The 26,612-nt window shown below is 48.5% G+C and overlaps 1 protein-coding gene across 1 annotated transcript in view; it reads left to right on the top strand.

The window, feature by feature from the left end:
• LOC144179564 (frequenin-2-like) overlaps positions 1-26,612 on the top strand; it is a 538,475-nt gene that overhangs the window by 281,806 nt on the left and 230,057 nt on the right. The window contains exon 2 of the mRNA XM_077707969.1: positions 15,012-15,036. Within this exon, the coding sequence (XP_077564095.1) occupies positions 15,012-15,036 (25 nt within the window). The remainder of the gene's footprint in view (positions 1-15,011; positions 15,037-26,612) is intronic.

The following is a 26,612-nucleotide window of genomic DNA, read 5'->3' as shown; positions in this document are numbered from 1 at the left end:
AGGCACAGTGCTGGCCTCCCAGCTACCTCTATTAGTATACGGCACCCCTGCATGGTGGCCTCGTGTGGTATGGTCTCCAGCGACGTGGAGCTGGGAGGGATGATGGGATACACCCGGCTCGTTCCGGTCATGTGCGCTCGCCCGGGTTTTCTCCAGCCATCACGCAGCACTCGTAGCACGCAGGCAAAGCGCTCCAGCTGCGGCACGACCTGCTCGTCAGGAACCCTTGGTGGAAGCCAATGCAACTTTACAGCAACTTCACGTTGGTTCAGGGTCGATGACCATGCAATCGCTTCCCCTTCACTACAATCTCGGTCTGTGCTGCCAAGGCTTGACCTTCAGATCTCGTTCTCCGATCTGAAGGTGACCATCCATACGTGAATGTACGGAAGGGGCCGAGACACTGGTTTGACCTCAAGTCCGTGATGTTCTCGAGTCCAGATACTAAGTCGTCGACCCCGTAGTGCCGCGCCGGAGGATCCCCATGAAGGAACAAAGCATTCTCGCTGAGCTTGCGAGTGGGGAGCGTGGGTCGAAGCGTTCGGTAGGCGGACGGATCGGACGATGTGGTCGGATCGCGGGAAAAACCGGTCCGACTCGGATGCTGCGGTCGCCTGTGGGGACCTCTAGCTCGGCATGACCTGCCTCGACGAGAGCTCGGGAGAGACTGGGCGACCACGAGAACAGACTGAGAATTAAGCAGAAAATGGATAGACCAGATGGAGGATTGGGAAGAAAATGGGTAGACGAGATAGATAATTGGAGAGAAAATGGGTTGTCCGGTGCAAAACGCGTGGTGCTCTCCACTCGCCGTCGTTGCGTTTATTGCTGGCGTCGGAATTCCTAACGATGCAACTGCTTGCAATTGATGCTGCGTTAACTCTGGGAATTATTGCTCAGCTTCAACTTCAAGTAGACGCTCACAAGCATAGTTTTTCCTCGTGAAAGAAAAGACAACCAACCGCCCTCGTTGCGGCAGGAGGCTGACTGGTCTAATGACACATCCGCTTCGACAAAACTGGCAGTTTTCTTAATGCTCGTAACTTTTTCCAAATGTCTTTCGTCTCATATGTGGGCATTCAGGGTCATCTGTTCGAGAGAAAAAAATACGAAAACATGGCTTATGTTCCTGCGTACACGGAACAAAATTCAGCGTGGCTGACTTCTTCAACTGGCGTTGGTAGATGGGACTAGGAAATGCAACCGGGTCTTGCGGCTGTCGAGGCATTGCCATTGCTTTTGTACGCAAGGCATTTATGTCCCGCTAACGGAAGCTAACAGCGAAGCGCTTACCTGCATTGTGCGCTCATTCGATTTGCCGTTGTTGTTTACTTTTGTTGGCGGGTATAAACATGTGCATTCGCCACACTTAGTGAGTAAGGTTTGCGATTTTTTACTAACAGCTACCGCGCTGTGTCATGCACACGGAGTCTTTCATTTACCTTCATTATCGCTTGCTCAGATCTAGCCGCGTGACGTTCCGCATTAACCTGAACCAGAAGCGTCTGTCTGTCGCTCCTCACCGCTCCGTGCTACGAGCCGGCCTCTTCAGTTAGACAAGGCGCTTTATTGTTATTTTTCAAACTAATATTTCTTCTTCTGGCACTCTATGAAAGGTTCTGTGTTGGCCACTACGTGTGTTTGCAAATTCTGAAACGGAGAACAGACATATGCGGCAGATCGCATAGCAGTGACGCCATTGCAAGGGGGAGTAACTGCTCGGCTTTTCGTCCTTGCGTTGCTCTCTAGATCGGCGGGACGAACATTTACTCCGTGCATTATGCAGACGGCACGCACGCTCCCACAGTTACTCCTTTTGAGGAGCAACGGTCGCTCGCGATGACTAGCGGCTGTAGTTACTCCTTTTTTAGTCCTTTCTTCGTCCTTTTTTCGTCGTTTTTTCGTCGTTTTTTCGTCCTTTTTTCGTCCTTTTTGGCTAAGAGTGATTTCTTTCGATCAACCAGATCCCTTTTTCTGCGTTTGTTTCCGTAAGCGCCCATTTACCATTGCGGGAGCGAGCACTTCGTCCCGGTTACAGTTCAAAACCCGACGCCTTTGAATTGGACCAAGCGCTTGCTTTCTTTATTCTATTAATAGTGTAACTTGTTTTATTTCTTGTAGGAACTAACGTGCACAGAACTGGCGGACATCTCACGTTTGCCATTAGTCAAGCCGCGCAACAAGTCGTGCCACTTTTTTTAACTGAAGAAATGTTACTCTCTCGCAGTTAACTTTCGGCAGTTACTTCTAGCTTGCAGCTTATTTATTCTTGTTTGCTGTGCAGAATTTTCCAGTGGCCCTTAAGGTCCCGAGTGTAAGGCAGCCGTAACTCTGACACTTTTGAGAGCGCAGAGTCTAATTTCCCTTCCGGCACCGCACGATAAAGCAGGCGCCCGAAACTCTCTAATATCAGCGCGGCAAATGTCCTTTTAGGTCGGTTCTTTTTCCGCTACCCGCAGTGTCCGCCTTCAGTCGCCAGGACGGTACACATCAGGCCCAAGAAGCCCGTGGCGCGCACACGCTCGTAAATGGGAAACCTCGTCAGCCTCTTCCCGCTTTCGCTTTCGGCAGCGTATAAACGAATTTTCCTATCAGGTATTTGGTTTGTGTGTCGGTGTAAAGTCGTTTTTTTCCTCGCATCAGGCACAGCCCGGGCCTTATTTGTCTCCTTGGAGAAGCTGCAGGTATTTTTTTATATTTCCCTTTCTTGCGCTCCGTTTCTGGTGTAATTCTTTTGCGCCCGCCGACTTTACGACCGAGAGGACAATTCTAGGCACAAACATCAGTTGCAGGCGAGCTACGAAATTGAAGCAACGTTGCCGGAAAGTGGGGCATAAAACTTCAACTTTTTCGCTCTCGCAACGGCACCATGTTTTGGCCCCCGCCGCCTTAGCACCGTTCAGAAACGCGGTTGGCCATTTCTAACCTGGAAGCTCTCGAAAGAGTTACGAAATTTGTGTGGCCACAGCAATCGCGGCTCAATGCGCTCTGCTCCAGCCAACCGCCGCCCAAATATGCTTCGGTCAAGTGAGGGGGTAAACTGAAACATTTTCACGGTGACAGCCGCATTGGCAACATTTTCAGCCCTTGCGACAGCAGCCCTTCATGTAGGGAGGTGGGATATTTTTTTTCCCGTCTGCCCCCGAAAGACCCATACCATCTGTGGGGACACAGTTGGCTGTATGACGCGCGGTGGGCGGCTTTCATGACCGAAGAAAATCTGCACATCGCGCTGCGCCGACATCCTGCGCATGTGCCAAGAAGAGAGCGAAGTACAAGTCGAGCTGGATTCATTACTCTGCGCAGCTAAAGTGGAGTAGTGGGGCTGGGCGCAATCAACCTCGGCGTGGGAGCTCGAAATGTTAGACTATGAATGTTGGACTATGGGGGAAATTTCGTACGTATGGCCCCCAAAAAATGTGGGGCCACATGTGGGGCAACGCGCATAAAATGTGGGGACACACGGATAAACATGTGGACGTGTGGCTACACACCGCTCTAAATCGCGATTCGATGATGCGGCGATCATAACGTATGCAGCTACGTATTCGTTGGTTCCTTAAATCGGCAATGCTTGTGCGAGAGGCTCAAAGGAGCATGATGCGTACTACACGAAACACGAAGGAACATGGCACCGGTCGGTCCACTGGGTCTGCGAATATGTTACAAAGCTACCACCGGGCGCCTCCGACGTAAACTGCGTTACTGCCGTTTGAATTTTTTGTACAAATCCAATTTCGTGTGGTCCGCATTTTTCAAGAGAAGCTTGAAATAACGGATTGAACGTGCGATGTGCGTATGCTAAACACTGCACACGAAAGCCTACCTTCAAGAGCTCCGATGATGAATAAGATGATGGCGACGATGACGACGACGACGACGATGATGATGATGATGATGGTGATGACGACGACGACGAGGACGACCTGAAGTCACGCTGGCAGGTCAATGGGTAGGACACGGGCGATTAATTCGGCCAGAGAGTAAGCGGTTATGCGGGCACAGGCTTTTGAGCGTAAAATATTAGACAAAAATTAAAACAAAATTAGTAAAATAATTGTAAAAAGTTCTGTAGATATAAACAACAATAAATATTCAAATTAGAATTAACATAAAAAATAATTCTAAAAAGTTGAAACAAACATCAAACATGGATGTACTTGTACCCGTTGGATGAAGCTCAGCCTAAGTTGTCCATGTGCATGGCGCGTTTACCATCAAGCTTCTCGCATTTTACGATTTGGTCTGGGTAAGCGGCGTTTTTCTAAAAGAGGAACTCTAATTCCGTTCATGAACTTCATGAGCAAGCTTCTCTACTGTTTTTCGGTCCCCATCTGGGACGCGGTGCTTCGCGCACGGTTTTACTTTAAAACAATTTAAAATTCATGTTTTCTGATGCAAAGAGGAGAACCCATTCTGCTGTGCCATACTTGGCTTCCTTTATATGCTCCCTTTTTTTAGGCCTATTCAACGAGCCCCATTATCATAAGCAATATGTATAATGTGGTGGTTGGTCGAATCACCCAAACGAGACCCCGGCTGCACCCAGTCGTTGATGCATCCTTTAGGGGCCCCGTCAGAATGACGCCACTTAAAGTGGACAATGACGATGAGTATTAATAAAGCGAAGGACGTTGCGATTCTCGTTAGGAAGCATTGTTCACAAGGTAATCCATTTTAATAGGTTCTACTAGGTGCTGGCCTTTTAATTATTATGGCTCTTCCCCACCAGGCGAATTTCCGCTCAAATTTTGACTCGCACTACCGCAACGATCAATGAAATCACGTAATCACTGGTAACCTTTTGTAACTGCGATTCATTTACTGTACACACGAAACCACAAGAAAACCACCACCAGCCATCACCATTCACCACCAGCCATCACCAGCCATCACCATTACCTTTAATTGATTTTACAATGTCCGATTTACATGTTTTTATACCTACCTTCTTATGGTAATCACTTCGCTTCATTATATAACTTCTTTTCTGGCGCTCTTTGCCCTCGCTGGCCTTGCGCCATGAAACACCAACCATCATCATCAAGACAACAAAAAAGTGAAGGAGGCAAAATTATTTCCCATGACACGTTCTTCCTGAAAATATGTGAAACCAATGGGAACGAACTTGGATGGAAACTAATATAATAATTACAAACAGATAAAGGAAGGAATGGAAGCGCTACACCATGGACAGGCGAGTAGACACGTAGAAGGTTCAAGACAAGGCATAGCGCATAGACAGCGCCTTGTATGTGTCCACTCGCTTGTCCGTGTGGTGTTAGCGCTTCCATTCTTCGTCATGTCCTACCAACAGGCCCAAACCATCACTCTCGTAAAGTACAAACATAACTAGCCTGATGCGTAAGCTAAAAAAGTCTAGTAAAAAAGGACCAAACACCCTTAAACGTCGCACATAAACACATAGAAATCGCACAAAAACACCTGGAGTACAGTGACACGAAATCTGCATGTACAAAACTTTCAGAGGGAGCATACCGCAAATAGAAAGCCTGAGTTAAAACCGGCTTTTATGACACTTGCAGCAGGACGACATAGCGGCGCACTTCTGGGAACTGTCTTGTTATGCAGAGTGTGGTTGCATGTTTCTATGACAATGTGATTAAAAACCACCACCAACCAAAATCAGTTATAGTGCGAAAGCTCTATTACTCCTGGTACAGATTAACCCAGAAAACGGGTCGTTGCACCTAGCGTCAGTCTGACGTACAAGCTAAGCCAATGTCAATCCAGTGTTTTGTGCGGTTACGCAGTGAAAACACCTAATCGGTCGTTCGTTCCAAGCGATGGGGTGCGGGGAGGGAAAAATTGTAAGGGTGCATGCCGTCACAAAATGAATCAAAGAGGCGCTGTCTGCTTCCACTTCCCGTGCCGGTTCACTCTTCGCCGTGCCCGCAGCGTCGAGCAGCCTCTGTTTTTCCTTGCGGTTCAGCGGTGTGCCAGCTCACTGCGTGCGGTTGCGCAGAAACCGAGCTATCGTTCGACGAAGTTAATTTAACAGCGTTCAACCCCGGCAAATGTTGTACATGTGCATGCTTGCTTCATGATGATACCACTAGCACCACCGCGAAGAGGAATTCTTCTGTCCCCCCTACCGCCCCCCCCCCCCCCCCCCCACCATTCGCCGTCCACAGGTAATTTTCAACTCCGGTTAGTTTTCACGACGCAAGCCAGTCGTATCTCCCGTAGGCAAGGCCAAACCGCCATACTAGGCTTTCATGTTCTACGCTTTCTTATTCCTCTAGTAGGACTGAAGCATACCGGTGAGGCCCGTAAAACTGTCCTCGCCAACAAAATATAATTAGAATTTTCTGTGTTGAACCGGGCAACGAAGGCAGGCTAGCTTTTACCTGATTCTGCAGGGGGACGCAATCAGCACAGGACGAAGTTACTCTTCTTGCCGACCGCAAATCAAGCTCAGCTGCAGATTTTGATGCATATTTCACTTTATTGTTTTGCTCATTCCTATGACAGAGGAATCAACGACAGTTTTTTATTAATAGAAGAGTGACTGGCTGCGGTGGTGCAGCGCCTGCACCGCTGCTGAAGACGCCTTGGCTCCTATCCTCCACCTGACGCGTCCCTTCGCGTGGCGTCTCGACGCGACTCGTCACAGCTTGAACGCGTTGTAAGATAATGTGGAGCCAATGGGGGACCGAGCAGGCTTCCGAAGGGGATGAAATGGCAATTACGGCGACGATACTGCCGGTGGGCAATGAAAAGGCGCTAAAGAAAGCAAACGTGACCCCTGAGACGGTTAGAAGTCCTTGCACGCTTCGCACGCTGTGCGAACGGCGTACGAGAAATGCCGTGTTGCAGGCTTAGCTGCAGCATGGCTGCGTACGGTCGGAGTCTCAAGTTTGAAGCGGAGATGGATGAGATTCACGTTTTCTTAGAGATCCACCAGTGGATTTTTCTGTCTTTATTGCAGAATCCTGCATGGTCTAAAAAAGTGGGAAAAAAAGCAATCTGTCGTGTTTAAGGGGTCTGGTATGCGTAGCTCACTTCGCCAAAAAAGTGTACTCATTTACTACGCATTTTGCCCTTCGACGGAGCTTTACTTCCGGGTGTCAATATTACCAGCACTGTTTTTTTTACTTTAGTGCGCTGTTTATGGTTCGCCTCGATGGTGGGCGCTATACAGGCCATTGGCTCTTGATCGGGCACTGCTACGTGGGTTTTGCAGCCAATACCCGTTTCCCGACCAATCTAGAGTTTGTTTCTTGCAGCTGTTTCCTACTTCATCAAGCGCTCCCGCTACTTTTTACGGGCTTTGTGCTGCGGTATAAAGAAATAAGCCGCCCGTTCGGCCGTACCGGTTTATGGCGACAGGCATTACGGCGGAGCGCTTACGTTTTACGGGCTCTTGCGGGAACTAGGTTGGGGTGGGACCCAATACGCAGCACGGATATTGCATTGGGCTGTAGTATTCGTGCCTTTTCGTCTTAATTGTTTTTTGGGCGAGGTAATGGTTCGCACTTCGCTAACAGATCACAGTTCTCCGACGACGCGGTGGCTTTCATATATACATAAAAGTGATACTCGTAAATGTAAAAGCCACCGCCACAACAGTAACATGACAGCAACAAAGCAACACCCCAGCTCTGTATATTTTCGAAAATTCAGTGGCATATCATCTTCCGAAATGGGCACATTAAAGGGCCAGCAATAGACCGTAAACGCAATAGGGTTCGGCAATGAGTTGATCGAGCGGTGAATTACGGACAGGAACCAGTAAGGCAACTTAAATTTTGTGTTATTTGCAAAAAACTATAGTTTTTGGTAATTCACTCCGCTGCATACCGCCCACGAAGGTTTTGTTTGAACCAAAAAGAGATTTTTGAGGAACTTTCATGCTATCGCGCTACAAACGTAGGAAGTGATGTGAGAGGAAGTGCCAAATTGTGGTCACCAGTGCGTTAACTGCACATTAGCGTATATGTGGTGCGAAAAAAAACTAGACACATCCGCATCCGCACAATCATGTATTTTCGCGGTGGCTTTTGTCAGCAACCTGCAAAAGTCCCTGCGACGTCATACAGGCATGGGGGGAAAATGGCTGATGAGTTGTTACTACTTCCATAGTTTATTTGTTAGGTAGTTTGATGGTATGCAGTTTTTGTTAAAAAAGCCAATACTGCCGTTGTGATGTCGCTGTGTTTTATTAACCAAGCTTGTAATTTGTCTTCATTTTCATTTATGTGTTTCTGGACAGGCCGAGAGTGCTAAGTGCCCCACCTCGAAAGAACGCGTCTGTCGGTGTGACGTCTGTCAATTAGGACGCACCCACAATAAATTTCGCATGGCCGCCGAAATGGATTGCCAAGAAAGATCAGGTTAAGCAGCGAAGCACGTAGCAACAAATGACGGTGTTGAACGTGCTAGTCATAGCGGCTGCAGCATGGTGCGATGGAGATCGCGGAAACTGCGCAGCATGTGTAGCGAAAGGGAACCAGAAAACCAGACGTCCGGCTATCAACGATGCCTACGAAACGACTGTCGCGAGAGCCGCGCTCGTGGAGCGAGCCCCGCTGCCTGCCTCGTGGCGCGCTTCTTTCTCTTTATTCAACACACTCCCGCGGCCCCAAGTTGATCAGAGGGTTTGCCTCAAAAAGCACAGCCGCTGCACTGGACGACGTATTTCCCGTCCCGATGACAGGCGTAGGGAACACGAGCGCACAACTCCGTCGCGTACGGGAAATAGTTGAAGAATGCCCCCAAGTTGCTAGAAGGCCGTCGGCGTATCGTCGTCTACGAGCACTATGTCCCCCACTTGGAGCCTGGAGGGAAGCTGCGCTGTTGCCTCGTGAGCGGATCGGAGCAACAGGACGTACTCTCGTTTCTATCGACGCCAAAAACGCTCCGTTATGATTTGACGGTGCCGAGCTCGTCTGCGTAGCTCGCTGCCCGTGGACAGCGGTTCTGGAAGGCCGAGTTGCTGAGGCAGGCATGTGCTGCTTTTGCCCAGCCAGAAGTGCGCTGGGGTCAGCGGGTATGGCTCAGCCGCGTGTGCCTTGAGATACGTAAGGGGCCGGCTGTTAATTACTGCCTCGACTTCGCAAAGCGTCGTCTGCAGCTCTTCAGCAGTCAGGCAACTGCGGCCGAGGATTCGCCGTAATGTCTCCTTGGTGAGCCGGATTAAGCGTTCCCACCAACCACCCCACCACGGAGCTCTTTCGACGTTAAATTTCCAGGAAATGTTGCGGCCGCTGCAACAATCAAGGACGGGGTCTTACGGAGCCGAACGGAGAGAGCGTGCGCAGTGGTGGTAGGCTAAGGCGTTATGCGAGTAAATTGTCGATGGAATGCTGCGTCTAGCGATAAACCGCCCGAAAGCAGACAAGAAGCTCGATGACGTCATCTGAGATGTAAGATCAAGGTGGATGGCTCGGGTCACACCACAGGAGAAAACGACGACGTAGGCCTTTGTTTGCGCAGGATTCTTCGTGCGACAGAACAGCGGTCCACAGATGTCTACACCGACAACGTCGAACGGACTGGATGCGGTGATACGATCTCGGGGTAGAGGCGCAACTGGAGCTGTTTCTGGTGTGAGTTTGTGTCGACGACAAAGCAAGCATCCGTGCAGCACTGTCTTCACCACTTGACGACACTTGATAATCCATAATCGGTCTCTCAGTTCTGTGAGGGTGCTCTGAACACCCGCGTGCAACAGGCGCTGGTGGGTTGCGATGATTCGTATCCGGGAAAAGTCGTGACGGCCCGGAAGGATGACGGGGTGACGGGTGTCGACCGAGGATCCTAACTGCTGTAGGCGTCCGCCGACGCGCAGGATTCCATCGTCGTCCAAGAACAGCCGTAGTAAAATGAGGCGAGTTGCAGTTCCGGCACGCTGACCACGTGACAACGCTCGTATATCCAAGGAAAAAGCTTCGTTCTGTACGAGCCGGAGCCAGTAGCGTTCCGCTTTGAGAACTTCATCGCTCGTCAGTGGTCCCTTTCCTGAATGCGTTAACTTTCTCGTGTTTTCGAAGAAGCGATGTATCCAGGCAGTTCCCCGAAGAAGCCTGGAGTACCGACTGTACGACTTGATACTCAGCAACGGCTCAGCTGGCGTTGTTACTAGCTCGCATGAAGCTGTCTGTAGAAATGGCGCTTCCCCGCACGGGGCACCTTGAGTAATCTTGGTGACGGTGTTGGCGACACCGCAGACCCCGAGCCCCCACACTCACGCTGTAACCGACCGTGGTAATGGGTTTTAAGGTGAAGGGTAGAAACCTCAAACGGTGGCCGTCGGAGCCCAGGTCAAGCTCCGTCGGATGGGCTCCCTGTCTGTTTACCAGGCAGGGAGCTCCGGGACCTCTTTGGCCATCAGGGTAAAGTCAAAGAAGAAAGTACCCCCGTCCCCTGCTTCTATACTATGATATACGGCATTTTCTAAACACCCCCCCAAACGTGATCGGCCCCCGAAAAGGGGCCGCACCGAAGTTTCATTCCCACCTCTGTCAACAACTGTCTTTTCAACAAACGTGAATACTATTCTCGTTTTCTTGTGATCGAGTCAGCTGACCCAACGAGACCCGTCGCTTCACTGTCGGCATTCCTTGTCTCGAAATTTCTGCAAAGCACATTACGGGAAAAGTATGAAGCCAAAAAGCTCAGGACAGGAGAAATCCTTGTCGAACTCAACAATGAAAAACAATCCGGCACACTTCTTGCCCAAACTCGCATCCATGATCTGGACATCAGGATCACGCCCCACCGGATCCTCAACAGCTCCCAGGGTGTGATTTCAGAGTACATAAACAGATTCCGACCTTCTTGAAGGGTTAAAGGACCAGGGCGTCACAGCCGTGCGCCGCATCACGATGCGCAGGGACGATAAGATAATCCCCACCAAACACATTATCCTGACCTTCGACCGATCGACACTTCCACAATATATAAATGCAGGCTACATCCGATGCTCTATTCGCCCGTACATACCGAACCCGCGCCGCTGCTTTAAGTGCCAGCGGTTCGGGCACAGCACAACCTCTTGCCGCGGCAAAACAACCCGTGCGAAATGCGCAGCGCAGGACCACCCCACTGACAATTGTAATTCTGACAACCTCACGTGTGCAAACTGCAGGGGCCCTCATGCGGCCTACTCCAGGAAGTGCGAGAAATTCCAAGTGGAAAAGAAAATAATCAATCTAAAAGTTACAGAAAACATCACCTTCACAGAGGCGCGGAAGAGGTTTGCCTCTTTCCCCCTGGGGAGGTACGCTGACGCGGCTCGCCGGGGGGCGGAGCGGCGTCTGGTTTCGGCGGGGACCCAGTACCGCGAGTGGGACTTGGTCCCCCCCCCCCTCCCCCCCCCCCCCCCAGGGTTGCCGCAGGCAGCCCAACCAGCCTCTGCACCGCTCGCTCACCCAGCAGCGGCTGTGGTGGCAACAACGTCTGTTGGGGATGCCGCTGCATCCTCTGCTTCCTCTCCACCGGCCCAAAGCACATGCAAGGGCATGGAGGAGATGGAGGCAGTCGCAGTGACCCCCTCCCCCGCCTCACTGCCTGTGCCATCTGTGGTGCTCCCCACTCCTTCGGCACTGGCAGCGCAGGCAAAGAACACCCGAAAGGGTACGACATCAAGGGGGCCCAGTCCGCTGGGCACCCCCTAGCCTTCAGATGACGACATGGACGTCGAGCCCATCCGGCTTTCATCGCAGCGGAAGGAACGGGCTGCGACGTCCAGGTCAGTAGAGAAGGCCAGAAAACCCCTTCCAAGAGTCCAAGCCCTGAAAGACCCTACATAAATAGTCACACTCCAGTAGCTCTAACACATCAAAATGGGAAGACAAAATATCGTTCAATGGAACTGCAGAGGCCTTCTGAATAATCTTGACGACGTGTATGAGATTCTGCATGCCAATCAGCCAAGTGTAATGTGCGTCCATGAAACACATCTGAATCCCAAACACACAAATTTCTTGAATAGTTACCTTGTATACAGAAAGGACAGGGATGGCTCCACACACTCTTCTGGCGGTGTGGCCATAATCGCCCGAAAATCCTTAGCATGCCACCCTGTCACCTTGAACATCGTCCTTGAGGCTGTAGCCATCCGCTCAATAATTTTTAACAGGTTGATAACGGTATGCTCCATTTACATTCGTCCTGATTATGCACTTTCGAGCCCTGTCTTCGAGGCGCTGGTCGACCAGCTGCCCGAGACGTACATTCTAACAGGCAACCTTAATGCCCACAACTCTCTTTGGGGCTCCTCCAGAACGGATGCGCGAGGTCGCCTGATAGAGAAATTCCTTACATCTTCAGGAGCATGCCTTTTCAACAATAAACAGCCTGCATACCATAACATAGGTCACAACACATACTCACACCTTGACCTGGCTATTGGTTCTGCAATTCTCTTTCCATGTCTTGAGTGGGGTGTGGGCACGGTCCCATGGGGTAGTGACCATTTCCCCACTTCATTAACGTATATAGGTACAGGCCCGAGCAGTCCATCTTCCCATAAAAGGTTTAATGAATTAAAAGCTAACTGGAATACATTTACAGAGACATCCAAACTACACCACACATCCATAAGACACCTACACGTTGGAGAAGCTACCCAACTGCTTCCCTTTCTCCTAGGTTGACATTGGCGCTCTGCAGTAGGTGACGACATGGTCCCGAGCGTTGCAAAGTTCACACCCGTGTAGCCCCGAAGACGGCGATTGGGTACCGAGAGTCATCGCGGTTGGCGGATCGATGCGCGGAGGTGAAGACTGCTGTCTCCCCTGGCCGCGGCGCGTGGACGGCACCGAACGATCGGACGCGCTCTCCTCTCGAATCTCCACCTGGACGCGGAGAAAGTACAAGATCACCTTGATTTCCTTGGATCTGGCGGAAGGGTACACGGACACCTCGGATGCGTCCTGGTGCTCCTCCTTCAGCCTTTGCCGGTACAGGAGGCCCAGGTCGTGCGGCAAGGTCCGCAGCAGTACGCGATGGAGCACGACGGAGTACTGGTCCGGGGAGACGCCCAGGCCCTTTCAACGCGTTTATGCGAAACTTGACCGTGTTGTAGAGGACCCACAAATTGTCGGTGCCGGCCGAATTCTGCACCGGCTCCAATGCGAGCAATTTGTCCAGGTGGTTGTCCACGAGAAAGTCTTTCCGCCCAAATCTGTTGGTAATGATTTTAACAGCGAAGTCGTAATGGTCGTCGGCCAGCCTGATGCCCTCGAACGCGTCCTTGACGGGACCGGTCAAGTACGAGAGCAGGCACTTAAACTTCTCGATGCGTGGCAAAGTCGCGTTCGAGTGGATGCTGGACTCCAACTGGTCCCAGAACCCTTGCTAGTCGCGTCGGTCGCCCGAGAAGTTCGGTATCTGGAGCTTCGGGAGTGCCGCGAAGCGGGTTCCCTGCGTTGTCTGAGGGGTGCCCGGTCGAGGCTGCGAAGGTGCGCTCCCGCAAGGTTCACCAGACTCGGCTGTAGCTGTGCTGGCTGAAGGGGCCGGGCTCGTGACGGAGCGCACGCGCTTGCGAAGGGCGCAGATGCACTCGTCGTAGTCAATGGCATCCAACACGCCCACGTCAAATTCCTCTTCTGTGAGAGCCGCCTGAATCTGGCTGTCCAGCTCGTGCAAGGCTCGCTGCTTGTCGAGAATTATGTCCAGAAGCGTCTGAAATTCGAGAGTCGGTGCCGCCGGGTTCTGCAGGAGCGCGTCGAGTGCCGTCATCATCTTCGTGACGGTGGTGCGAAGAACTACCCGTCGGCGAGGAAGCGATTCCATGGCGCTAGTCGGCGGGACCGGACGGCTGGGGGTTTCGGCACCAGAGAATGTGTAGCGAAAGGGAACCAGAAAACCAGACGTCCGGCTATCAACGATGCCTACGAAACGACTGCCGCGAGAGCCGAGCTCGGAGAGCGAGGCCCCACTGCCTGCCTCGTGGCGCGCTTCTTTCTCTTTATTCAACAGCATGTATAGAAAATGAGAGCATGGAGGTTAGGTTAGCCTGTTCTGTCCCACTTAGAATTATCTTGTCGGATTTTCCCAGCGTGCCACTTCTATCTTCTCCATCGCCTCGCAACAGTTTCGCAGAATGAGCGCGCCAAATTCTTTCACCATAAATGCACTTAACGTCGCGTTCGTCGATCTGAAAAGCGTAAATGACAACAAGCTCAGCGCTCGTCCGTTGAGCCCGAAGGGTTAGCTAAGGACGACCACAAGTGGTGCACACTAGACCACCGCTGGAAACACACGAGCAGCGACACGCGAGTGCAGAGCGGCCGAAACTGAGGCGCGGCGAGCTGAACCTCGACGAACGGTGAAGAATTAGAATACCAAAAAGAGCACAAATTAACCGAGGAGAGACAAGCCGCTATCCCTTCGTTCCATTCACCCCAGTCAGACAACATCCTGCAAATTCGTCTCTGGATGCGTGAGGGAGAAACATTTCTACCGCTTGGACTCAAGCTATCGGACGCCATGAATGAATCCAGTCCCACGAAATTTTTAATACCCAAGTTTAGAAGACCAACTGAAATACGTTTCCTACGTTCTCATCCCCACTCGAAAATGACTGCGTTAATTTACATTACCATTATTAGCATCTGGCTGTACTGGCACTCTTGCACTCGTAACAAGGGTTATAAATTACAAGATTCATTCACCTGCATAGTTGCAGCGTAGTTGCATTCACCTGCATAGTTGCAGCGTAAATGGTTGTACCATTTAACATATTTAAGTTTTTTCGTGTCGCTCATTCACAAAAAGAAAAGCGCACGCTGAGCCGGCCCAAAACGTCTACGCCCATAACTCAGAATAAAAATGACTTTGCGAATTTTAGATAACGAATGTACCGGGGATAGGTGCAGGGGTTCGCTATACGACGGCCTCAAATTTCCATATAATGTATTCAGATAATATGCGTGAAAAAAAGCTTTCCCCCTGGCCATGCTGGTTGTATTGCGGCTCTTTTGAACTGTCGTTTTGCGAAGCGTCTGAAATAACCATTCTTTGTCTGTTTCACTTTGCAGTTTCCGAGAAAGAAGTCAAGCAGTGGTGAGTGCTCCATCAATTTTTTTTGGTATTTCAATAATTACTGATGCATGCACATTTTTGGGGAATCGGTAAGGGAGGCATGTTTTGTTGGCAGCCTGATTTTTCCTTTAGATACGGAACTATATCTCGATAAAGGAAAAGTCAGGCAGCAGGAAAATCAGTTTCTCAGGAAAAGTGTTTCTTTAAATAAATGCTCAACGAAATCCTTCGCGAATGCTAATGCCCAAGCACTGTCTAATATCCCGAAAGATTCATCCATATTTCGCCGAGACAAAGTTAAAAAAGCGAAGATAGTAATACAGGAAGCGTCTTTAAAAGTCACACCAAACAACATTAAGAATTGGAATAAATGATGTAACGGTCGACGTCGAAATGACGAAGACGAAAAATGCCGAAGAACATGATCAGTCGTAAAGTAGGGTGGAGGGGGAATCCCATATCTTATCAAGCCTTTCGTGCGCACTGGACTCGCATGATTTCCAGTTTCAACCTTTTATACCCAACGGCAACCCCCTCATTCATTTTGCTGGCAGTAAGCCGATGTTGCTATCGCAGTATGACTATTTTCATCATTCCTAGATTTCCAGCTACACCACACCACCACACGACACACGCACACACACCATATATATATATATATATATATATATATATATATATATATATATATGTATGTATGTATATGTATATATATATATATATATATGTATGTATATGTATATATATATATATGTATGTATATGTATATATATATATATATATGTATGTATATGTATATATATATATATATGTATGTATGTATATGTATATATATATATATATATATATATATATATATGTATGTATATATATATATATATATATATATATATATATGTATATATATGTATGTATATGTATGTATCTATATTGTCACGAGGAGACGATGAAGAGGGCAACGCAACGCCACTCGGTAATCCCAGCCTACGACGACGAATATCTGTCTGTGCGCTCTGCCTGCGCGGGCTCTGGCTTGGCCGCCCTGTAAATAATCTGTAAATAGATCGTTCGACTGTCTCATCCCCCGCACGGGGCACCTTGAGTAATCTTGGTGACGGTGAGTGGCGACACCGCGTACCCCGAGCCCCCCATACTTAAGCTGTTACCTACCGTGGCGAGAAGTTGAAAGGTGAAGGGTTAGAAGCCGTGAACGGTGGCCGTCGGAGCCCTGGTCAAGCTCCGGCCGATGGGCTCCCTGTCTGTCTATCAGGCTGGGAGCTCCGGGACCTCTTTGACTATCAGGGTAACGTCAAAGAATAAAGTACCCCAGTTCCCTGCTTTATACTATGTCGCATGGTATTTTCGAAACCCTCTCTTCCAAATGATCGGGCCCCAAAAAGGGCCCGCACCGATGTAATTTTCAAACCTCTGCCCAACATGAAATTTAACACGCCGGACAACTTTCCTCGCTTCTTAGTGATACAATCTAACAACAAGGAATCTCCAGTTACCTGCAAGTCGGTCTTCTTAATTGCCAAGTTCATTGAGAGTGTAGTTGGCGCGAACTACAAGGCAAAGAAGCTGACATCGGGGGACGTGCTTGTAGAACTATCTACTAAAAAACAATCTGATAGTCTCTTGAACCAGACCGACCTACTTGGCCTTGAAGTAGCTGTAACGCCACACCGGAGCCTTAACAGCTCGCAGGGCGTTATATAAGAGATGGACCTGCTCAATGAAAGTGAGTCTGACCTCCTCGAGGGCATGCGTGACCAGGGCGTTACTGCGGTAAGAAGAATAATGATCAGACGCGATGGCAAAGAAGTAAAAACGAAACATGTGATCCTAACTTTTGACCGAAGTGTCCTACCGGAGTCTGTCACTGCAGGCTTCCTTCATTGCAACGTACGACCTTACATACCCAACCCACGCCGCTGCTTCAAGTGCCAGCGGTATGGGCACAGTACTACCACCTGCCGCGGAAAACTGACATGCGCCAAGTGCGCAGGACATCATGACCCTTCAGAGAACTGTGCTTCTAACGTATTGAAATGTGCCAACTGTGAACAACCCCACGCTGCATACTCTCGGTCATGTGCTAAATTCAAAGCCGAGAAAGAAATCATAAACATGAAGGTCGCCCAGAACATCACCTATCAAGAAGCACGACAGAAACACTCAATGTTTTCGCAAAGGTATGCCGATGCAGCTCGCCGGGGGGCGGAGCGGCGTCTAGTCACGGCGGCCACCCAGTGCTGCGAAGCAGACTTGGTGCCGTCCCAGCCCCCCCAGGTGCTGCCCAAGGAAGCCCAACCATCCCACACGACACCTGTGGCGCCCGCAAGTGTTGTGTTAGCTGCGAGTGTGAGGAGTGACGGCTCTGCCGTCAATCCTCCTCTTCCGGCTGCCAGACTGCAGGCGGCCATGGACGTAGATGTGGTCGGTCCCACGACCACTTCTGTGTCCGACAAACAGTCGGGGACGGCAGCGGCTCCTGCCTCCACTTCGAACATATCCCGAGGTGGAGCCCGCAAGGACTCCATCTCGTCACTGTCACACCACTCAGATGATGACATGGAGGTAACACCGTCTCTGCCAGTGCCAAAGGCGGAAAGAGAACAGCGCACCATGGCGGGGCGAGGCAAAAAGCCACCAGCCACCCGTGTCACAGGCCCAAGTCAGAACTCATAGATAGCATACATTCAGCCCGAGTCCTCATCTACACCAGGTAAAATCTCCTCCCTAAACATTTATGGTAGCACAAATAATTACGCAGTGGAACTGCCGGGGCCTTATTAAAAACCTAGATGATATATATGAAATCCTACACAAAACGCAATCAGCCATCCTATGTTTACAGGAGACACACTTGAAACCTAAGCACACCAATTTCCTGAACCAATACTCAGTATTTAGGAGAGACAGAGATAGCTGCACGCACTGCTCTGGTGGCGTAGCCATAGTTACGCAAAAATCTATCCCTTGCCAATCTCTTCAATTGCGTACCGCCCTAGAAGCGGTTGCAATCCGGGCAATTATTTTCAACAGATTAACAACAATTTGCTCACTATACATTCCCCCTGAATATCGTTTATCTAGCTCTGAATTTGAGTCTCTCCTAGATGAGCTGCCGGAACCGTTCCTACTCGTAGGTGACCTGAATGCACACAGCCCACTATGGGGATCTGAACGCACAGATTCCCGGGGCCGCTTGATAGAAAAATTCCTCTTCTCATCCGGAGCTTGTCTCTTTAACAAAAAAGAGCCGACATACTACAACACTACACACAATACATACTCACACATAGACTTGGCGATCGGCTCTTCTGTCCTCTTTCCGGTTGTTGAATGGGAAGTGGACGACAACCCCTATGGGAGCGACCACTTCCCTGTCATCTTGAAAGGCATTGATAAAGCCCGTAACAGTCCCATCTGCCATAAAAAGTTTAAGGAATCTGGTGCTGATTGGTTAAAATTTAAACAATAATCTCAGCTTTCATACACGTCCTTAAGCTATTTGGGCATTGACGAAGCCTGTGAACTGGTGACTGCACACATTCTTCATGCTGCCGAGGGCTCAATTCCGCAAACATCTGGTGCCGCACCTAACACTAGGAGGCCGTGGTGGAATGAAGAGTGTAGCCTTGCACGGCAGGCTCAAAATAAGGCGTGGGGTGTCCTTCGCAGGTACCCCACTACGCAAAACTTGATTTCCTTCAAACGTGCAAAAGCACAAGGAAGACGCATTCGCCAGCAAGCAAAAAGAGATAGCTGGCGCTCTTTCGTAACTTCTATCAACTCGTACAAAGATGCAGGCAAAGTATGGAACAGAATTAAAAAGTTTAATTGACGGAAAACACACGCCCTACCTTTGGTCAACAGTACAGGCGATACCCTAGAGGAGCAGGCAAACACACTTGCGAAATACTTTTCATATGTATCGAGTTCTGCTCATTACACGAATGCTTTTTTACGACACAAAACATCTATGGAGAAGAAACCGATTCGTGATAACAAAAGATCTGACGAACCATACAACACCGAATTTTCCATAACAGAGCTTTTGGTCGCCTTGGGAACATGTAAGGCTTCAGCGCCTGGGGCAGATAGTATATCATACACAATGATACAACATCTGCACCCAGAAACTCTCCGAACACTCTTGCACTTGTTCAACAAAATATGGGCGGCGGGATACTTTCCGAGAGCTTGGAGAGAAGCAGTTGTAGTTGCCGTATTAAAACAGGGGAAAGATGCCTCACTACCTGCCAGTTACCGACCAATAGCTCTGACAAGTTGCTTAGGAAAGGTTTTTGAAAAAATGATAAATAAGAGGCTAATCCATTTTCTTGAATATAACGGCATCCTGGACAGCTGTCAGGCTGGTTTCCGATCAGGTCGAAGCACAACTGACCAGCTAGTTGCCTTTGAGTCGTATGTCAAAGATGCTTTTATCCACAAACAGCACTGTCTTTCTGTTTTCTTTGACTTAGAAAAAGCATACGACACAACTTGGCGTTACGGCATACTGCTTGATCTCAAGGCATTCGGTGTGTCTGGACATATGCTAAACACTATTGAAAGTTATTTGTCGGAGCGGACATTTAGGGTAAGAGTAGGGACAGTGGTATCAAGAACATACATACAAGAAAATGGGGTTCCCCAGGGTGGAGTATTAAGCTGTACTCTGTTTATAATTAAAATGAATTCACTTGGGAAATCGTTGCCACCCTCAATCTCCTACTCAATGTATGTTGACGACGTCCAAATAAGCTTTAGGTCATGCAATCAGTCCATATGTGAAAGGCAGATACAGTTAGGTGGGAACAGGCTTGCAAAATGGACTGAAGAAAATGGTTTTAAATTGAATCCTCACAAAAGTACATGTGTTTTATTCACAAGACAGCGTGGAATTCGTCGAGAACCCGATGTCACACTGAACGGAGAACGGATTGCTGTCAAGAAAGAACACAAGTTTTTAGGTGTTGTGCTTGACGGAAAACTAACCTACGTACAGCACTTAAAGAAACTCAAACAAAAATGCCTAAACACCATTAACATTTTAAAAGTGTTGTCACATCAGTCTTATGGTGCTGATAAAGACTGCCTTCTACGTCTCCTTGTGAGTTTAGTTAGGTCAGGTATAGACTATGGAAGTGTAACATACGGGTCCGCGTCTAAAACTGCCTTAAAAATGTTAGACCCAGTACTACATTTGGGCCTTCGCCTTGCCTCTGGAGCCTTCAGGACAAGTCCAATCCAGAGTCTTTATGTAGAATGCGACCACTGGTGCCTAGAGCACCAGCGTGCTTATACAGCACTCCTCTATGCTATTAGGACAATGTCTATGACGAATCACCCATGCAATTCTATTGTGAATGACATCACATCCGCCCATTTGTATTTAGCGCGCCCGTCGATCCCTGCCCCTGTAGCCTTGAGTGTCAAAGGCCTTGCAGAGGAGATAGGGGTGTCTTTAGATGATGGCATAAAAACCTGTATCGCCGATATAGTCCCACCTTGGGACATGTCAACTATTCATTGTGACACATCCTTTAAACAAATTGACAAGCGTCGTGCACCCCGCGAATTGATTTTACAGCATTTCTTAAGTTTACAACACAGATATCCATACGCCTCTTTTTACACAGATGCTTCCAAGTCTTCTTCTTCTGTGTCCTGTGCTGCACATGGCCCAGACTTCGCCAGCACAAGGACATTGAACAGAAATTGTAGCATCTTTACAGCAGAAGCCTATGGTATTCTAATCACAGTGGAACACTTTACACAGAACAAAATACAACAATCAGTCATCTACACAGACTCCCTAAGCGTAGTAACTGCATTGGATTCCTTTAAGCCCACAAAAAACGTTATTCTAAACCGCCTTTTTAAAGCTCTTGTAACTGCCTATAAGTCAAAGCTAAAAATACTTGTTTGCTGGATCCCTGGACACAGTGGCATTCTGGGCAATGAAATTGCTGACCAGAACGCCACTTTGGCGGCTCTACGTAGTGGTGTTGATGTAGCGCAGGTCCCTCACCTCGATCTGAAACCGGTAATCCGAAGGGGAATCCGTAAATGCTGGCAGCACATGTGCGACACACACACAGACAACAAGCTCCACTCAGTAAAACCAAACCTAGGAAGATACACAACAGAAAATCAAAACAGGTTCATTGAAGTATCCATCTGCAGACTGCGAATAGGCCACACTTACGCTACACACGCATATCTTTTGAATGGAACACTCCCACCTGTTTGTAACAAGTGTGGGGAACGGCTCACCGTCCTCCATGTGTTAATTGAGTGCACATTCTGCAATGAAGCCAGAAAACGGCATTTCCCTAAAATATATACCTACAACATTCCACTACATCCTTCACTGTTTTTAGGAGATGAACCTATGTTTACAAACAAAAGTCTTTTAAGTTATCTTGCAGACATCAAGTTTTTAAAACTCATCTCGTACAGTGCGTAACCTCAGAGCCTACGAGCAGTGAGTGAGGCCCTCATGCTCCCTTTGTCCGCACGGGAGGCCCACTCTCGTCGCATGCTCTTTGGCTCGAGGTGCATCACGTTGCACCCATAATCCATTTCAGCCACCATTATGAACATCTTCATGCTTTAGTGGACGGGCCCTCTACACCCATATATACAGTATTTTAAGATATATCATACTCATTTCATACATACTTTAAGCAGAAACATGACTATTGAAAGACCACATAACATAGTTCTGGCGCTCTTTGGTCTTAGAAACCCTTGCGCCAATAAACCACTAACATACATACATCGACTGTCTCATCGTTCATGTCGTCTGTCCTGCCGCCATGTTACATTTTGGTGGAGTGTGCGGGTCCCTCCCCGTGCTGGCCGCAGCTGCACACCTCATCGGCATCCTGGCAATCTTCGAGGGGGCGTGACCCACGTCGGCAGCCCCAGTACCCGCCGCTACCAGCACTCGACGACGTTTTCGCCGCCCCGTATCCCCAGCCCGTGACCAGCCTATTCAGATCCGCCAAGACCCGATGACGTGACCAGACGACGATGACGTGTCCCCAGCCCAGTAGTCCGACGTGGTTCCGGATACCTTCGACGTTTCGTCGGACCCTTGACGAGGTCGTGTCGCGGGACCAGGCATTGCCTGCAGCATCATCATCCTATGTGGCGGCAAGGGCTTCATTGTACATTGTCATCTCATCTTTCGTCCTCACCACATCGTGCAATACGGCGGCGTCGACCGGGACGGCCGCTTTCAACCGGGGGGCCATGTCACGAGAAGACTATGAAGAGGGCAACGCAACGCGGCTCGGTAATCCCAGCCTACGACGACGTAGATCTGTCTGTGCGCTCTGCCTGCGCGGGCTCTGGCTGTGCCGCCATGTAAATAATCTGTAAATAGATCGTTCGACTGTCTCATCGTTCATGTCGTCTGTCCTGCTGCCATGTTACTACATATATATATATATATATATATATATATATATATATATATAGTAAGGGAATGAGGGGCTCGATGAGGAAATACAGAAAGATAGGTCAGCAGTCTACAACGCCAAAGGAGGCATAGGGGTGTGGTTAGGCTCTGATTAATGGAGTAAACATTTTTTTTTAAATATACAGAAGAAAGAAAGAAAGAAAAACACGCTCCCAGAGTGGGGACCGAACCCACGCCTTTCGATTACATGTCGAATGCCTTACCAATTCGGCTATCTGGGCGGCTGTGTTCTCCTTCACTTTCTGGGCTATTTATATTTTACTACAATTGTATCTGACGCTTGAGGGTGGTAGCCAGCGCCACTCTGACTACAATTGTAGTAAAATATAAATAGCCCAGAAAGTGAAGGAGAACACAGTCGCGCAGATAGCCGAATTGGTAAGGCATTCGACATGTAATCGAAAGGCGTGGGTTCGGTCCCCACTCTGGGCGCGTGTTTTTCTTTCTTTCTTTCTTCTGTATATTTAAAAAAAATGTTTACTTCATTAATCGTAGTGAAAAAGAAAAGAGCCTAACCACACCCTATGCCTCCTTTGGCGTTGTAGACTGCTGACCTATCTTTCTGTATTTCCTCAACGAGCCCCTCATTCCCTTACTATATTATTCTGCGAAAGCCTAGCGAGGGTCTCGGTTCTGGCAGCCTTGATGCCGAGGTAGCATAAGAGGGCTTCCCGCCAGTTACCCGCTCATGACAGGCTGTAGACGTTTGAGTCACGCCCCGGGGGTTGAAAAGAAGGTCCCCTTCTCCCCGTGTAGTCAGAGTGGCGCTGGCTACTACCCTCAAGCGTCAGATACAATTGTAGTAAAATATAAATAGCCCAGAAAGTGAAGGAGAACACAGTCGCCCAGATAGCCGAATTGGTAAGGCATTCGACATGTAATCGAAAGGCGTGGGTTCGGTCCCCACTCTGGGCGCGTGTTTTTCTTTCTTTCTTTCTTCTGTATATTTAAAAAAAAATTTTACTTCATTAATCGTAGTGAAAAAAAAGAGCCTAATTACACCCCTATGCCTCCTTTGGCGTTGTAGACTGCTGACCTATCTTTCTGTATTTCCTCAACGAGCCCCTCATTCCCTTACTATATTATTCTGCGAAAGCCTACCGAGGGTCTCAGTTCTGGCAGCCTTGATGCCGAGGTAGCATAAGAGGGCTTCCCGCCAGTTACCCGCTCATGACAGGCTGTAGACGTTTGAGTCACGCCCCGGGGGTTGAAAAGAAGGCCCCCTTCTCCCCGTGTAGTCAGAGTGGCGCTGGCTACCACCCTCAAGCGTCAGATACAATTGTTGTAAAATATAAATAGCCCAGAAAGTGAAGGAGAACGCAGTCGCCCAGATAGCCGAATTGGTAAGGCATTCGACATGTAATCGAAAGGCATGGGTTCGGTCCCCACTCTGGGCGCGTGTTTTTCTTTCTTTCTTTCTTCTGTATATTTAAAAAAAATGTTTACTACATTAATCGTAGTGAAAAAGAAAAGAGCCTAACCACACCCCTATGCCTCCTTTGGCGTTGTAGACTGCTGACCTATCTTTCTGTATATATATATATATATATATATATATATATATATATATATATATATTGAGACGATGGTAGACGCACGATTAAAAACAAAAACAGTGGTTTACTGACGTTTTTCCAGTCGAAACGTAAGTTTCGTGCGTCTACCATCTTCTCAACTATTTCTTCTGGCTCCTCGAGAAGTCGAGGTTTCTTTTACTGCTTATATATATATATATATATGTATATATATATATGTATATGTATACATATATATATATATATATATATATATATATATATATATATATATATATATATAATATATATATGAACCGAACAAAATGCTTGGTTCGGTTCTGGTTCAGGCGAAATTATTTCGTTCCTGTTCAGTTCCGGTTGGACAATATCATGCACGGAACCGGTGCGGGAACCGGTTAGGGAGCTTTAACGGGTTCGCGAACGGATTCGATGAGTTGAATTATCACAGAAATTAGGAACAAAATTTAGTAGTTTAAAACGACATTCAGGTCAAAATAAAAACAAAAATTCAAAAAGCTGCTCTTCCCCAAGGGCAGTGGTGCAATTGCAAAGCAAAGTTTAAACAATTACGAGATATTAGAAAAACAGATGAAGTGGCGACGATTTATCAGCTACTTTCTCGCCAGGACTTTGTTTTCCTAGCGACGATTCATAAAGCCACCGCCGAGAGATACGAGAGTGGGATATATTTCCTGCCATTTCTTTCTTTTGTTGAAATTGCAATCGTCGCGATGGAATCGCCCATCACGGTAACATTGAAGCTTTAAATTTAGGCCTGCGTACTGGCGCGTTCAAATAGCAGCGCTTAATACCAATTTCGCACATTTTTTTATATTTTTCACAAAACAGAAAAATCGTAAAACCGGCACATAGCAATTAGATCAGTGGTTCTCAAATGGGGGTCCGCAGACTCCAGGGGGTCCGCGAGAACATTTCAGGGGTCCGCCAAGCCTCGCTCAAAGCTACACCCCCCCCCCCTCCTGCCATATTTTTCTCGATTTTGCTAACTAGCACTTTCTTGTAGTGCAAAAAGGTGGCTTCGCCACATTACGTGTACGCTTAGTTTCTCCGCGTAGCACATATTTTAACATCTTCTGTTTTCACAGCACGCCAGCTATGAGAAGAAAAGAAACAGACACAGAAAAGGCAGACTTATAAATTCAAGAGCAAATTGTTCAGCATTATGACGCGCATCGTCATTGACGTCAAGCAGAAAAGGCGGGAATCGGATAAGTGTGTGGGCGACGTAAGCTGCAAGTACAAATTGTTTGACATTACGACACCGATCAACATATGCTCCACCGTGGGGTCCCCCGTCACTTTCGCAAGCCCCGAAGGGGTCCCCGGGGCAGTAATGGTTGAGAACCACTGAATTAGATTATTTGGTCACCCTGAATAATTTCTTATCTGTCACCTATCGAATGTGTTAGCCACAGTTTTGTTAAAAGTAAACTTTAGTTATCAGCCAGTCAGTGCATTATTGCTCTATCACTGCAATTACGGATGTGAGCATTACAATCAGTACGTCATCGTCCCGCCAGACCCGCGGCCATCGTTTCGTGTGCTACACTGCGGAATCTTATGACAGATTAGGCTTTTACAAAATGAAAGGTAAATTTTACGCTCGGAGCGTGAGATGGGACTTTTTTGGGTAGACGCTCTTTAATTCGTGCACAGCAGTACTCCCCTCCTGAACGAGTAGCAGTAGAAGTAATGTAGCGAGGTGGGCAGTCAGTACAAGTGCACCTTCGAAAAAAAGCATATCTGAAAGAGGAAAAACTGCAGAACAAACAGAAAAGGTGATCGCTGGGCTAATGGGGCAGTGTGAGGTACCGGCCTGCCTTTCTGGACGTGACATCTGCATTATCACTGTTTCTGCTTCCAAGACAAGGCCGAGGGCTGCAGTTTCTCGCGAAGGGATTTAGTGCGCACCTTAACAGTTTTCCCTCACATATCTGTTGTTACTTGTATCTGTAAAAAATGGAACTTGTTCACAGTACTGTCCTCAAAATCTGATCACGGAACTCACTTTCTTCGCATTGATGACACGTTTGGTTGTGAAAGGCAGGGCAAAGGAAAGTATAGAGCAATATCCACGTTTTGGTGCTCCCCGCACGGGGCACCTTGAGCAATCTCGGTGACGGTACTGGCGATACCGCGGACCCCGAGCCCTCAAACATAAGCTGGATCCAACCGTGGCGATGTGTTTATAGGTGGAGGGTTAGAAACCACGAACGGTGGCCGTCGGAGCCCAGGTCAAGCTCCGGCGGATGGGCTCCCTGTCTGTTCACCAGGCAGGGAGCTCCGGGACCTCTTTGGCTACCAGGGTAAGGTCAAAGAAGAAAGTACCCCCGTCTCCCTGCTTTCCAATGTATCATATGGCATTTTCCAAACCCCCCCCCAAACGTGATCGGCCCCCGAAAAGGGGTCGCACCGAAGCTTCATTCCCACCCTTGCCAACAATTGCATCCCAAAAGCCAGATAACTATCCGCGCTTCTTAATTGTTGAATCTCTTGACAAGTCAAATCCTATCTCCTCCCAGTCAGTGTTCCTTATC

Source organism: Haemaphysalis longicornis, unplaced genomic scaffold, assembly GCF_048455015.1.
Source record: "Haemaphysalis longicornis isolate Haplotype H1 unplaced genomic scaffold, Haemaphysalis longicornis Haplotype H1 scaffold_1, whole genome shotgun sequence".
NCBI classification, from domain to species: Eukaryota; Metazoa; Arthropoda; class Arachnida; order Ixodida; family Ixodidae; genus Haemaphysalis; species Haemaphysalis longicornis.
The sequence above is the reverse complement of the archived record's forward strand: the minus strand, read 5'-3'. Positions and strand labels throughout refer to the sequence as shown.